The sequence below is a fragment of the Chlorocebus sabaeus genome, chromosome 22 (assembly GCF_047675955.1).
Source record: "Chlorocebus sabaeus isolate Y175 chromosome 22, mChlSab1.0.hap1, whole genome shotgun sequence".
Taxonomy (NCBI): Eukaryota; Metazoa; Chordata; class Mammalia; order Primates; family Cercopithecidae; genus Chlorocebus; species Chlorocebus sabaeus.
The window spans coordinates 67,021,577-67,037,354 of record NC_132925.1 but is presented as its reverse complement, the minus strand read 5'-3'; the positions used below and the strand labels follow the sequence as shown (position 1 = coordinate 67,037,354).

Genomic DNA, 15,778 nt, shown 5'->3' with positions numbered 1-15,778 from the left:
TTACCTGGTATTTCAAACAAAACCTTACATAGTTTTTATCATTATAATCAAGAACATCAAACTAAACTAAGAAAAATACACAACTCTTTTCAAACATAAAAATAAGGTGCTAGATTTCACTGATAAACTATATGGAGAAGAAATAAACCAGAAGGTAAAAGTGAGGAAAAAATTACTTATGAAAATCATGGATCTACACTGCAATAGAATTATTTAGACCTAAGAAGTTCACAGTAAAGGAAACACTAGAAAGCTCAATCATGTTGTGCTTGTAAAATTAAGAATGAAACTAGAAATTTTTATAAAAATTAGATAAATGTTTTATTTCAAAAGAGAAAAAAACAGCTGGGCTACAGTTAAATTTAACATACAAACTGAAAGCAACACACCTGTTTAGGGAAAAGAAAGTTATGTTCAAATTGGTAAAGTTGTAAAAACCACTTTTGCAAAGTAATTTGAAGAGATCCTGCTGGTTTCTCTCCTACCTCACTCCCCAATATCCCTTTTTTAAAAATTATTATTAGTACAACAATTACAAACAACCTAAGAATTTCGCTTCATGTCCCACAACGTAAAACCAAGAGAAAAAGTTTTTTCAAAGTCAGTCGATAATCCCTGCTCTACTTGAGAGCCTATATCTTTCTACTTTAATGAAAACCAATCTTCTCTCTAGTTAATAAAGAATATCACAAAGAGAGAAACAGGCACTCATAGAAATGGGATCCTTGCACAAACCTCAATATTCATTACATGTTTACAAAATCATCACTCCTTAAAAAAAAAGAAAGAAGAAGAAAAACCAAAACCCACACAGATAGACTATCCCCATTTAATTTTATTATGAAAATGGAAGTAACAACAGGAAACGGCAGCAGGGTATTTGATAAGCTCAATTAGCAGGAGGATTAAATGAAGTGGTGACATGCCATTATGACCTCAGGGGTTAAAGATTCAATTTTCCATCTGGTGAAATCTAGATTTCCAACACGAATGCTGACACCACCTGCTGTATGTTATTAGGCATTATCTTGAGCAATCCCTAAGCATTTTCTGTACAACAGGTATAGCCTCAAGCTTTTTCATATTTCATTCTGCAATATAATTGCTTTCCCATGAAGAGAAATAAAAAATAAATCCCATATAATGGCTCATTCAAAACAGACATTAAAATCCACACTAAAGCATTTATTTATCAATCATGGCAGTAGCAAAAATATCCAGATCATTTTTCTTCTAAGTCACAATTGACATTGTAGCTATCATAGGAGTCATTCCAATTAAGAGTTCCCTTCATAGGTTTTTGTTTTGTTTTTTTAATACAGACAGGATCTCACTATGTTGCCCAGACTGGTCTTGAACTCCTGAACTCAAGCAATCCTCCCACCTCGGCCTCCCAAAGTGCTGGGATCACAGGCATGAGCCAACATGCCTGGCCCATTTATAGGTTCTTAATTAATAGCCTCTTGCTACTGAAATGGAATTTCGCCCTGTTTACTAAGAATCAGATCTACAGAACTTCACAAAATGAAAATTCACTGGCCGGGCGCGGTGGCTCACACCTGTAATCCCAGTACTTTGAGAGGCCGAGGTGGGTGGATTATGAGGTCAGGAGATTGAGATCATCCTGGTTAACACAGTGAAACCCTGTCTCTACTAAAAAATACAAAAAATTAGCCAGGCATCCAGGCATGGTGGCACACGCCTGTAATCCCAGCTACTCAGGAGGCTGAGGCAGAAGAATCGCTTGAACCTGGGAGGCAGAGCTTGCAGTGAGCCGAGGTCGCGCCACTGCACTCCTGCCTGGGTGAGAGTGAGACTCCGTATCAAATAAATAAATAAATAAATATTCACTGCATTTCAAAATTTAATAGTTAATCTATTATGTTTCTTTGACGCAATGGTAAACACTTTTAAAAATGTTTATATACCGAGTGCTGGAGCCCATCTGTGAGTGTTCGGACCCTTCCATACATGCGTTATCAAGAATCATGCCATTAGGCTCTGCAGGTGGTAAGCCAGTGGCTAGCCAATGAATGCAGAGCTCTCATCTGGATTCATTTGATGTGGTTTGCATACTAAAATGTTTGCACACACAAACATGAAGGCACATACATCTACACACACACTCTACTGTAAGTGAACTATAGATACAAGTTCAGATACTCAGTCTTGAGATTTCATACTGGACAGTCAACAGCAAGGCAATAAATATCACAACTGTTTTAATACCTGTTTTCCAAGATATACCAATACCAATTTTTTCTAATAAAATTAACTTTTCACCATCTGTACCTTCTTCCCTAAGAACATTCATCAAGCTTCCCATGTTAATCCAGTTACTTTTTAGTGTTTGGTAGGTCTATGGGTTCCCTTCTCATTAAAACTTATTCCTGACCAGCCATGGTGGCTCACGCCTGTAATCCCAGCACTTGGGAGGTCGAGGCGGGCGGATCACCTGAGGTCATGAGTTCGAGACCAGCCTGGTCAACGTGGTGAAACCCCATCTCTACTAAAAATAAAAAAATTAGCCGAGAGTGGTGGCATGGCCTGTAATCCCAGCTACTAAGGAGGCAGAGGCACAAGAATCACTTTAACTTGGGAGACAGAGGTTGCAGTGAGCCGAGATCGCACCAATGCACTCCAGCCTGGGTGACAAGGGCAAACCTCTATCTCAAAACAATAAATAAATAAAAAATAAACCTTAGTCCTTAGGTGATTTCGTTTTCTTCCTCCTGGGTAAATAGATATGTCAGCAATGTGAGCATCTAAAAATTCATAAGTAACTCTCTGAAAACTTACTTGACTTTCTGAATCCATACACAGTAGTCTGAGATGTAGAGATCATTCAGTATGTATGCTGGGTCGTTTTCCTGAAAAATTTTGTGAATATCCAAGAGACACTTTAAAACTGCACTTTTACCTGAAGAAAATTGAAAAAAAACATAAAATTATCCTTAAGAAAAAGAAATTCAGATCCTGAGAGGTAATATATTTAAAGCAGTTTAGAATCCTGATCATTTCTTAAGAATATTTTTAAACGCAAAAAAATTTACGAGTCCTATAAGGTCTAAATCCCTTTACTGACTTCCTTAAGAATCACACATAATCTTTGGCCGGACGCGGGGCTCACACCTGTAATCCCAGCATTTTGGGAGGCTGAGGTGGGCAGATCACGAGGTCAGGAGATCGAGACCGTCCTGGCTAACACGGTGAAACCCCGTCTCTACTAAAAATACAAAAAATTAGCTGGGCGTGGTGGTGGGCGCCTGTAGTCCCAGCTACTCGGGAGGCTGAGGCAGGAGAATGGCGTGAACCCAGGAGGCAGAGCTTGCAGTGAGCTGAGATCATGCCACTGCACTCCAGCCTGGGTGACAGAGCTAGACTCCATACCCCCCCCCCAAAAAAAATTACGTATAATCTTTATATTCTATTGTTACAGCTGACTAGTTGTGGTTATCATTAAAATGCTATGAAATACAACTAGGTCTATTAAATGAAAGGCAGGAAGTTTTCTAAACCAAATGAATATTTAAATGCATCATAATTTTAATTAGATAATGTTCTTCCAATTCAAGCTTTCAAAATAACATGGAAAACTGTATTCTAAATTTCAAACTTCTTTTTATTTCTTATGTCAACATTTTCTGTCAAGGAATTATCTACTAATAAATTATTTTATCTTAAAGAATTGAAGAAAACTCAGTTTGAACACTCAAACATCATAGCACTACTTCAGAAATAAGCTGACAAAACTCATATGAACAAAAGCCATCAAGGATTAAAGTCTTGTTCAACCTAACTACTTCCTCCTGGTTTTTAAATGAACCTAATTTTAACCTAACCAAAGTCCACAAAAGGAGCCTTTTACAATTCAACAATTCCCTAGGTGTTCCACACTTCATGATATTCCCTGAAATTTATTAATTATAAGGTGAACTATTAATACCATATCTAGAGTATTACCACTTTCTTTGACCTGTGAAATTCAGTATTTTCAGTTTAACAGTTTCATTCTTATCTTCACAGTTCTGAAACACAGAAATACTGTATACTGAGTTCATGAAGACACTCGATGCGCTTTCATCGACATTTCTCATTTAACTTTTAGATCATAAAAGAATCATGAGCTAGATGATGACATCTCAAGATCCTAAAATTGCTGACACTAAATTTTTAAACATAATTAACACTAGAAAGTAAGTTTCGAAAGAGCAGGGGCTTCTGTTTTACTTAGTGGTTAATCCCCAATACCTAGAACAGAACACTGCAGTAGCAGGTTTTCCATTTAAGTAGTCTAAGAATGAATGAATACATGACAGACACAGTAATCACCCAGCTTAAATCCTTAAAATTTCTTTCATTCTACAGTCTCACCTATCAAATCCTGATGATTTTTCCTTGGAAATGCTCCTTGTATCTGCCCTTTGTCTGCCACCGCCTGAGCTCCTATGTTCACTCATATTCTCATCTCATGTCTCGATTTTAAGAATCTTCTTGCCCATCTTTCAGATTCCAGACTCTACCCCTTCTAACACACATTTTTTAATGCACTGTTTTCATGGAATCTCTTCCCTGCATATGTTCTCAATGCTCTTTCTACAGACTTGTTTCCATGCCTTTTTCCCTTCTCATGTGACCTAGCCCGCTATCAAGGTCTAGCTCCAGACTTCACTCCTTCGGGAAGCTCTGGGCTGACTTTCCTAGTCTTCACGGTCCTTTACTAAATGCTGCAAAGAAGTGGAAAGGAAACTCAAAATGGGGAGTATCCTCCCCAAACCTCTCCTGTTCAATTCCCAGAAGGAAAACTGGAGGCTCCAGGATGGGCAAGATACAGGGCCACTGAGTTGAGGGACCAGGATCTAAATTCCAATCTTAATGGCTCCAGAGGCTACCCACTGTGCCACGCTACCTGTATGTTCTTACCCCATCCAGTCTATATCACGTTTTTATTACTCAAGGACTTATTAGTGACTTTAACCCCTAAGTAGGTAGTAAGTCCTTGAAAACAGAGTCCATGCCTTTTTAAAAAATATTAACTTGGTGGCTTCCTCATATGCAGATACAATAATGAATGAATGAAGAATGTCAATGGAAGCTCCACTGCTAGACTGATTGTGAAGAGAAACTAATATTTAGAAGGCCTAAAGCTATAAGATGTCAAGTTGATTTGGTTAAGTCAAGGTCAGTGCTTATCAAAGTGGCCCAGGTTAACTATGTCCAATGATTAGTGTGGATCACCCAACAACAAGCCTATTTTAATTACAAACTAGGTAATGTTGAGAGCAGAGTTTGATGAAAGGAGGAGGAAATATAATCAAAATCTGCAGGCATGATGAAACCATGTTTGCCACATTAGCCATATTACCCAAAGAATCAAGGAACAACTGACCTGTGAGAATGTTTTGAAGTTTTAATCGCCACAGAGAAGACAAATGTCACAGTAAGCATATGCCAACTAATTTCTTTCTTGCTTTCCCTCTCTCTCTCTTTTTAGAGGAAGGAGGGTGCACAGGGAAGGAGTTAGTTTTAAAAGCACTAAAAGTTTTAAATGTCAATCATAAGTCTTTACTGGAAAAACGAACTATTCTCTTGTAACTTGAATAAGCTTCTCTGCTGTGTGACACCTCCAAAATACTATCTCTCAAGATCCCACACTTTACTAATATAAACAGGTTAACAGAAAATGCAGGATTCAGGCTAGGCGTGGTGGCTCACGCCTGTAATCCCAGCACTCTGGGAGGCCAAGGAAGGCAGATCACGAGGTCAGGAGTTTGAGACCAGCCTGGCCAGCATGGTGAAACCCCATCTCCACTAAAAATATAAAAATGAGCCGGGCGTGGTAGTGCGTGCCTATAGTCCCAGCTACTCGGGAGGCTGAGGCAGGAGAATAGCTGGACCCGGGGAGGCAGAGGTTGCAGTGAGCCAAGATCACGCCACTGCGCTCCAGTTTAGGTGACAGAGTGAGGCTCCTAAGGAAAAGAAAAGGAAAGGAAAAGAAAGGAAAGGACAGGAAAGGAAAGGACAGGAAAGGACAGGACAGGACAGGACAGGACAGGAAAAGAAAAAGAAAAAGAAAAGAGAAAAGAAAGAGAAAGAAAAAGAAAATGTAGGATTTGGAGAAAACCATTTGGCTGGAGCAAAGAGTTCACGTAGGGAAAAAAGGGAGAAGCAGCAGATGAGTTTGGTAGAAATCAGACAGTAACAAGGAGGAAGAGAAGAATGCACTTGGACAGACTGAGTGAGAATGTTTCTAAACTTAGGTGTAGGCAGTAGGAATAAAGGACCCTACTCCGGAAATCGTAATGTAGAAAGGTACGGAGTTAAGGTCACATATTTAAGGAGGATCCACAGCAGCCATTACCTAGTAAAATTATATACAGCTTCATTCAGCAGACATGCCTAAAGTGAGGTTGCCCTCCTGCTAAAGGCCACAGGCAAATTTAAATCTTCCAGCTATCACAAAAAATAATAATAAAGAAAAGAAATGTCAAATAATAGGCAGGGCATGGTGGCTCATGCCTTCAATCCCAGCACTTTGGGAAGCCAAGGTGGGCAGATCACCTGAGGTCAGGAGTTCGAGACTAGCCCGGTCAACATGGCAAAACCCCGTCTCCACAAAAATACAAAACTGAGTCGGGCGTGGTGGCATACATCTGTAATCCTAGTTACTCGGGCGGCTGAGTCAGGAGAATCACTTGAACCCAGGAGATGGAGGCTGCAGTGAGCAGAGATCGCACCACTGCACTCCAGCCTGAGCAACAGAGCAAGACTCTGTCTCAAAAACAAACAAAAGAAATGTCAAATAACAAAAAATAAGAAATGTCAAATTTTTTTTTAATTTAAAGAGAAGAAATTACATTGTATTTGCATGGTCTGATTCCTATTTTCTAAAAAAAAAAAAAAAAAAAAAAAAAGACAAATACTCATTTAAAAAATGCTGGGTGGGGCACAGTGGCTCATGCTTGTAATGCCAACACTCTGGGAGGCCAAGGCTGGCAGACCACCTGAAGTCAGGAGTTCAAGACCAGCCTGGCCAACATGGTGAAACCCTGTCTCTACTAAAAACACAAAAATTAGCCAGGCATGATAGCAGGTACCTGTAGCCCCAGCTACTTGGGAGGCTGAGGCGAGAGAATCGCTTGAACCTAGGAAGCGGAGGCTGCAGTGAGCCAAGATCACGCCACTGCACTCAAGCCTGGGCGACTTGAGAGTGAGATTCCATCACAAAAAATAAATAAAAGAAAAATTAAAAATTCTAGACGTATATACTCAAATGATATTAACAGTATCTGTCTCGGCCGGGCGCGGTGGCTCAAGCCTGTAATCCCAGCACTTTGGGAGGCCGAGACGGGCGGATCACGAGGTCAGGAGATCCAGACCATCCTGGCTAACCCGGTGAAACCCCGTCTCTACTAAAAAATACAAAAATCTAGCCGGGCGAGGTGGCGGGCGCCTGTAGTCCCAGCTACTCGGGAGTCTCGAGGCAGGAGAATGGCGTGAACCCGGGAGGCGGAGCTTGCAGTGAGCTGAGATCCGGCCACTGCACTCCAGCCTGGGCGACAGAGCGAGACTCCGCCTCAAAAAAAAAAAAAAAACAGTATCTGTTTCTACGTTCACTGAGCAAATATATGAGAGCCTATCATGCACCTGACATTGTTCTACATGTGGGAGTACAGCTGTTTATTCTTTTCTATACTTCCCTCTATTTTCAAAACTGTCCACAAGAAACATTCATCATTTGTTTAACAAAAATTAAGACATGTTCAACTACACAGCCAACGCCTGAAAAATTGACAAACGAAGGTTACAAATTTGAATTCACATTTTAAATTATAAACAACTGAGAAGCAATATTTAGATTAAGATTTAAAAATTATATTGCACGGCAGTTTTGAAAGGGAAAGTTATATGCTCTCTTCACAAGCTGTGTTTTACCTGTAAGCCTTAAACTACTTTCATAGTATGTGATGTGACAAATATGGTAAAGATAACCAGGCTACTGGCAGTTGACAATCTAGAATAAAAAGTACATGAAAACTATTCTTTCCCCAACAATATGCATTGTTACTCTGAGGTCACACTTGATCTCTTCTGTTCTGACTATGTCACCATAGATGACTACAGCATCACAGTCAGGAGACTCACCAAGCATGTGGCTGGGCTTTTTTTTTTATTATTATTCAGTCTCTTTTGTACTGACTGCTCTTTCTATCAGACCCTCAGCCACTTACCTAGCAGCTATGAGCAAAGGAAAAATCTGGCCCTCTTCCAGGCTGTCACATGGCCGGTGGCCAAAAGCCTATGGGGACTCAAAGTACACGGTGCCTGTGGGGCTCTATCCAGTCGTGGGCTCATCACACACGATGTGGGCATAAAAAAATGCTAAGGCCTAAGTCCAAGAGAATCATTTCTGCTCAAAGGCACTGCAGGAAAGTGACCATTTTTAGACAGTTCACTGCCTGGTTCAAAGCAGAAAAAAAAAACAGTGCCTTGCACAGTAACCACGGTAACTATTTTCACTGCAGAACGGCACTAACAGCTCTCTCCAGGATGTTAAATCCCAAGAGTTAGGGATTCTTTAGGATGGACTTGGCTGAACAAGTCAACCCTATCAGTGGAAGAATGACTCTAAGGCCAAGAATTCTTGTTCACTCATGAAAGCAGTTTAACACTAGTATCCTGGTATTATAAATGACAACTGCCATGAATGTTTTACTTCAGGGAAAGACTAATGACAACACAGAGAAACATAATGACAAGATAAAGAAAATATAGATGACAGTAATAAGTAGGTGGGTAGTAAATAGGATTTAACATATTCCCTGGCTTTCCTTTAAAGGAAAGGTAAACTAAGAACAATGTGATTTCCTGTCTGGACAGAAGTGGCATCTCAGGTTAATATATCTTAATACAAAGACAAGATTGAGTTGTTCTAAATAGAATCCCTTGGCTTCCTGAAATCCTCCTATTAGGAGAGCAGGGCTGGGAATAATCTTTCACTGACAGACCAGCTCATGGCTGGAGGCACATAAGAAATGGTTTCCATCTCTAGGAGATGATCAGGGAAGTGGATGTTTTTGCTGGCTAAAAGCCAGCATAGGAAAAACAATGTAAGTTGCTAAATCTATACAGTAAGAGCTAAATTTCTTTTTAATTGCTGGTACATTACAGCTATGTGACTGTGGTTTTCCGGGTATCTACACTGCCCTTTAAAGTTCTAAGTTACCCAAGACAAGAAGCTAATCGCTTCTTGGCCTTTTGGCTAAGATCGAATGTCATATCTGTCCTTATCAAGAGGCCAAAATAAGAAAATGGACCAGGCCTAGTGGCTCACACCTATAATCCCAACACTTTAGGAGGTGCCAAGACAGGAGGATCACTTGAACCTGGGAGTCTGAGACCAGCCTGGGCAACATAGTGGGACCCCATCTCTACAAAAAAATAATAATAATTTAAAAAATAATCAGTAAAGAAAAGAAGAGTGGTTATTCCAAACATCTGAGGGAAAGCACTGCTTGGTCTTTATTTGTAAAATCATCTCAAAATAACAGCCAACATTACTATCATTTAAAATACATAGCTTAGTATAATAGATACCTGGCTAGAAAATGGGTAGAATTCTGGGATTCTGATGAGACCATATTATCAAAACAGATATCTTATGATTTCAACACTAATTTTCATATGTCATTTGACCATAAAAAGGGAGAAGGCAGAAAAACTGTGTCAAATTAATCTAAATTAAGAGAACCAAAGTGGGGTAATTTGCTTTAACACCAGGCCCTATCAGGAAATAGAATAAAGTCAAATTCCTAAAAATTAACACAAACACACACATTAAATTTAGCATTAAGAAGGCTTCTAGGTCTATGCAATTTTTTTATCCTCAAATTTCTTAGATGCCATTTAAGCCTAGACTTCTGAGCTGTATTAAGAAACACATACTTGAAGCAATGAATTACTATTTTGAACACAAACTTATAGTCCTGTCAATTTAAAAAGTATTCTTTGTTATTAAAATTACATATATTATCTGTATACTCGCAAACAAAATTAACAGGAAGCAAACATGTACTTTGTAGATGTCCCCTTTGCCTGGAATGTACAACCCTCAATTCAACCCCAAATTTACCGTCTATCCAAGTCTCAAATCAGACATTACTTTTTCTGGGAACAGGGTTCCAACTCTTCCCCCAGCTGGTTTAGGGTTCCCTCATATACCCGACATACTCCCCTATTACAGTAGTGCTATCGTTTGAATGCACCCTGCAAAAAGCATCTGTTGGAAAGTTAATCCACAGTGCAACAGTGTTGGAAGATGGGGCCTAATGAGAGGTATTTAGGTCATGAGGGCTCTACTCTCATGAATGTTAATGCCAATTATAAAAGAACTTGAGGCTGCCAGTTCAATCTCTTGCCCTCTTTCTCACCATGTGATACCCTCTGCCACATTCTGATGCAGCAAGAAGGCCCTCACCAGTCCCGTGATCTTGGATTTCCCAGCCTCCAGAACCATGAGCCAATAATTTCTGTTCTTTATAAATTACCCAGTCTGCGGTATTCTGTTACAGCAGCACAAAACAGACTTAAGGTAAGTAATTAGGAGCTACCCACTTGCTCTGCACCAGATACTTTATATAATTACATGATTTAACCCTACAAGTTAGGTACTTTCTTCCCCGTTTCATAAATGAGAAAACTGAAGCTCAAGAATATGAAGGAGTTGGCCAAGCTCACAGCTAGGAAGCAAGAATCAGAACTGGAAAATAAGTTGTCTGACCCTCAGCCACTATGCAATAAATCCATTGTCAGTATTTATCACCATGTGTGATGAAGTCCTTGATAGGAAAGGACATGACTTTTCATCTTTCTTCCTTGGCCTAGAACAATCAATGTCCAGCAAATTGTATGATCCTGTTCAATAAACGCTGGTTGTTAATCTACAGTCTGGAGTACAAAGAATCTAACTTTAAACACACCCAGTCAAATTGCTCAGTTAGCATATACTAGTTGTAAGATCTCTGTGGTCTACAGATTTGCTTTAAGTTATTTGCATCATGACAAACACGGCATATACAATTTGTTTACTCCTTCCCTAATTACATATTTCCCTGACGAGAAAAGAATATAGCTGTACAAACTTTATTACATCACTGTACCATTAAAAGTTCAAATAATGAATTTAACCCAAGGCTATTTTTGCCTTTTCTGCTCTAACAATCCCTGCAAGATTCGCCAGTTTGGAAGGACAGCCTTGACATTAACTCTGTCCTCTTTCTTAAGTAACTTGTCAAAACAGCGACTGTTTCAGTTTAGAAATACATGACTAGATGCCATCAAAACTACATAATGGTAACATGACTAATTTCAATTTCTTCAGACAACTAAGAATGAGGCATCCAAGTTCAAGGTAGAACACTAAAAATATATAGTCCATCTACACAGTAAGGAGAAAAGTAGATTAAGAAGCTGAAGATGAATGGGAAAAAAAGCTCTTTGAAACAGCTGCAACCTAAACTTGAACTTTTAAAAAACCCACAGGCATAGAAAACTTCAAAATTTTGTGGGTAAAATTTGTATTCAATTTTTCCATCTTAAGAATTACAGTATGTATATCAATGCCCTTTGTACTTTTAATTAAAACAATTACACTCCATTTTTTCCAATAAATACCACTTAATAGAGTTCTAATTCTTTGAAATTTGTTTTATTTCAAAATGAAAAAAAACTAAAATTTCATGAAGTCGGAAAGAAGAAATAGGAGTATACAGGAAAAAGACAACTGGATATCTCAAAGAGCTCATAAAAAGAAAAACCAAACCTAAACCTAATCCTACCACTGATGAATTTATTTTGGTGATCTCAAGTACTGATAAGTATGTCAAGGTAAACAAGGAGAAAAACTAAACCATTTTGAAACCCTCACTGTGTTTCAGTGAATATGTTTGCTTTCTGCTAAATGGTGTGCACACTGGTAGATTGAGCTATGCTTCTTTATATTTTAATATAAATGGATAATAAATATAATTTAGTAAAGCTGATTAGGTATGTATCTCTACATGTAAGTTTAATTTATATGAAAAGGATGCATGAAAATTTTGACTATGAAATTAAGATCTTAGAACTGTGTTCCCCAATTCTAAAAAGCCAAGGAAAGATCATTAAAAAGCTACACATAAATAATCTTATGCAGTTCTTAGCTAATTTCTCACAAAGTAAAAATGGTAACAATCCCAACAGTTCCACTGTGGACCAGCTGTGCAGCCCAGAGTTTGCTTGCTTCTGGTATCACTTCTTAGCTGTTCGGTACTTAATCTGAATCTGTTTCCACAGGGATAAATTAGAAGAAAAATTCTTAAGAATCGCCATGGAAATTAAATGAGACAACAAACATGTAAGTACTTTATATATAAAAAAGGAAGGACGACAACAGGTCATATGATCAGCCCTGGCACTCCCGTTACTGGTCCCTGCCCCCGCTACCTGTGAAGCACCTGCCCACATATTCCTTCCTCCTCAGTGCCCTGGCTAGCGCTGTAGTTCAGACCATACTGCCTGTCCCCAGACTACCTTGGGTCTAGGCAAGAATAAGTCTCCTCTCTTCTCCATGCCCACTAACTTCACCCTTCTCAATGACTCTATCCTAAGTGTTGCTGCCAGATGAATCTGATTTCATAAGCCTCTCACCAGCTCCAATGCCAAACTCTTCGGTGGTTCCTCCCTGAATAAGACTCAAACTCATCAGCAAGCCATTGCAGGCTCCTTTCAGCCCAGTCCCTGCACACTGTTTCCATCCTTACCCTACCACTCCCCTTCACACCTCTGGCCTCCAGACAGACGGGAATTTGCCGTTTCTTGGACATGGAACTCTTTTATTTTCCTTTTTCTGATTTTTTTGCCTTCTGCTTTCTCAGGGAATACCCTTCCTCCACATCTTCTTTTCTAAATCCTACCATTCTTTAGTAACTATCATTATATATCACTCATTAGGTCTATGCTGTTTGCTCCTTCCCTATTAATCCCTTCTCCTCCCACTACTAACAAGCACTCTATCTGGGTCAGAGTGAAGCGTGGTAACTGAAATCCTATCACTCATTTCCTCCACCCCGACTAGGCTCTGGCTGACAAGATTAACAATACAAAGTAGTCAAAAGAGAGGCAGGGCATCCACTTTTTAAAAAGGTTTTTTGGTGTTAACTACATTAGACAATGCGGGACATCTCTTACTTCCTTTGCCTGCCCCAATCTTAGAACCTGTGTCGGGCTGAGACTCAGTCTCAAGCTAGGACTGAAGGAGCAAAGACCTGGTGCAAGCCTTCACTGCAGCTAGAAACGGGCAGGTCCAAGAGGGTATGAGAAAGACAGGCTGGCACTTAGCTTGCTTTAGAGCAGAGACTGAAAACCGGGGGCCTCCCAGGCTGACGTGGGCTCTCAGACATGCTATGGCTCTTACAGTGTGATTTAAAATTATTTTACTTCTTTGTTCATACTTAAGCTTTAAAAGATTTTAAAGCTTTCTACTTTAATTTTACTTTCTACTTCTTTTTAAAACTGGCAATACTACATATTCACACAGCAACAGTAGGCTACAGTTGAGCCATGTATCTCTCCAGTTCACACAGGCCTCATCAGTCTCTACTTCCTTAAACCCTAGCATCCTTATTCATTTACCTGCTTGGCGAAGTAGCCATCTCAGTTTGCTTCTCCTAACGTACAGAAGTCTACTCTAATGTGAGCCAACTAGATCAGCTACATTTCATCCTGTGGGAAGGCGAGAGAAAACAGCTGAAATGATCTATTTCAATGCTGGCCACTATTTGAAATGGCAAGCAGCCAAAGACCTCGGCTCCCTACAAAAGGGCTCCCTCCAACCTCCATGTACATACCTAAGGCAGAGGTGGCAAATTTCCTCTGTAAAGAGACAGAAAGTAAATATTTTGGCTTTGCAGGTCAATCTCTGATGCACTTACTCAATTCTGTCATCTTATCACAAAAGCAGCCATAGACAGTATGTAAGTGAATGAGCCTGTGTTCCAATAAAACTTTATTTATGGACACTAAAATGAGAATTTCAAATAATCTTCCCAAGTCACAAAATATTATTTTTATTTTTTTCAACGATTTAAAAATGTAAAAAGCATTGTTAGCTCAAGGGCAATACAAGATGGATTTGGCCTGTAGATGGCCATTAAGATAATTTCTTTTTTGTTGTTGTTAGAGACAAGGTCTTACTCTGTCACCCAGGCTACAGTGCAGTGGTGTGATCATAGCTCCCTGTAACCTCGAACTGCTGGGCTCAAGCAATCCTCCTGCCTCGGGATCCCAAGTAGTTAGGACTACAGGCACACATGACTATGCCCTGCTAATTTAAAAAACATTTTTTTTTTCTAGAAACAAGGTCTCATTATGTTGCCCAGGCTGGTCTCAAACTCCTGGCCTCAAGAGATCTTCCCTCTTCTACCTCCCAAAGTGCTGAGTTTACAGGCATGAGCCACCATACCTGTCCATTAAGGTCTTTTTTAAAGGGAGTCTCTCCTTAGTATCTTATAAATACTTGTATTTTGTTCTTGTTTTGAACGTTTAAGTTCCGAGGTATATGTGCCATGGTGGTTTACTGCACAGATCATCCCATCACCCAGGTATTAAGCCGAGTATCCACTAGCTATTCTTCCTGATCCTCTCCCTTCTCCCGCCCACCCACTCCCACCCTCCAAAAGGCCCCAATGGGTGTTGTTGCCCCTGTGTCCATGTGTTCTCATCATAAATACTCATATTTTGTACCTTATCTTTTGACCTATCATTCCTATTACACAATAAACTCCTTAAGAGCTAAGACCAAGTCATAAATATCTTCTAACTCTTCACCAATTCTGTTACATTCCCTTGCATGGAGAATAGATTTGATTCATGTCTGTTGAATAAATAAATGTCTGCCACTTGTTATTTTCCAGCGCTAACTTCTTACTTAAAGAAACTTTAAGTTGGGATATGGTGGCTCACACCTGTAAACCAGCACTTTGGGAGGCTGAGGCAGGAGGACAGCTTGAGCCCGGGAGTTTGAAGTTGCAGTGAGCCATGATTATGCCACACTGTACTCCAGCCTGGGTGACAGAGTGAGACCTTGTCTGTAAAAAATAAAATAAATGAAATGAAACTCTAAATTACCTAAATATATATATAATCAGGTATTGCTTAATGATTTGGATATGTTCTGAGAAATGTGTCATTAGGTGATTCTGCCATGTGAACATCACAGAATGTACTTACACAAACCTAGATGGTAGTCTCCACTACACACCTAGGCTATAGTATAGCCTATTGCTCCTAGGCTGCAAACCAGTACAGCATATGACTGTCCCGAATGCTGTAAGCAATTGTAACACGGTGCTAAGTATTTTTGTATCTAAACATATCCAGGCATAGAAAAGATACAGTATATTCCAGCTCTTTTCTGATTCAAAGAAAAAAAAATTAATAAGAAAATAAAGATACAGTAATCACAGTATTACAATGTTATGGGACCACTGTTGTACATGTGGTCCATCACCGACTGAACGTCGTTATGTGGTACATAATTGTAATTCTTACATGTATTCCAGGTAAAACATAAACAATTATTCAATTCAGTTCATCAAGGCCTTAGTATTAGTATACAATAGGACTTTGATTCATTAGGGTCAAATAGAAGGTTTTCTCTTTGTTCCCCCAAAGTTGTCTTAAATACATACAATTTTCTGCTGCTATTTTCTTACAGAAAGTTTCTTCCATAAAAAATCAG

At 39.4% G+C, this 15,778-nt stretch overlaps 1 protein-coding gene across 1 annotated transcript in view; it reads right to left on the bottom strand.

Moving 5' to 3' along the window:
* Positions 1 to 15,778, bottom strand: part of SHQ1 (SHQ1, H/ACA ribonucleoprotein assembly factor) — a 107,499-nt gene that overhangs the window by 45,248 nt on the left and 46,473 nt on the right. Inside the window, exon 10 of the mRNA XM_007984998.3 lies at positions 2,800 to 2,920. Within this exon, the coding sequence (XP_007983189.3) occupies positions 2,800 to 2,920 (121 nt within the window). The remainder of the gene's footprint in view (positions 1 to 2,799; positions 2,921 to 15,778) is intronic.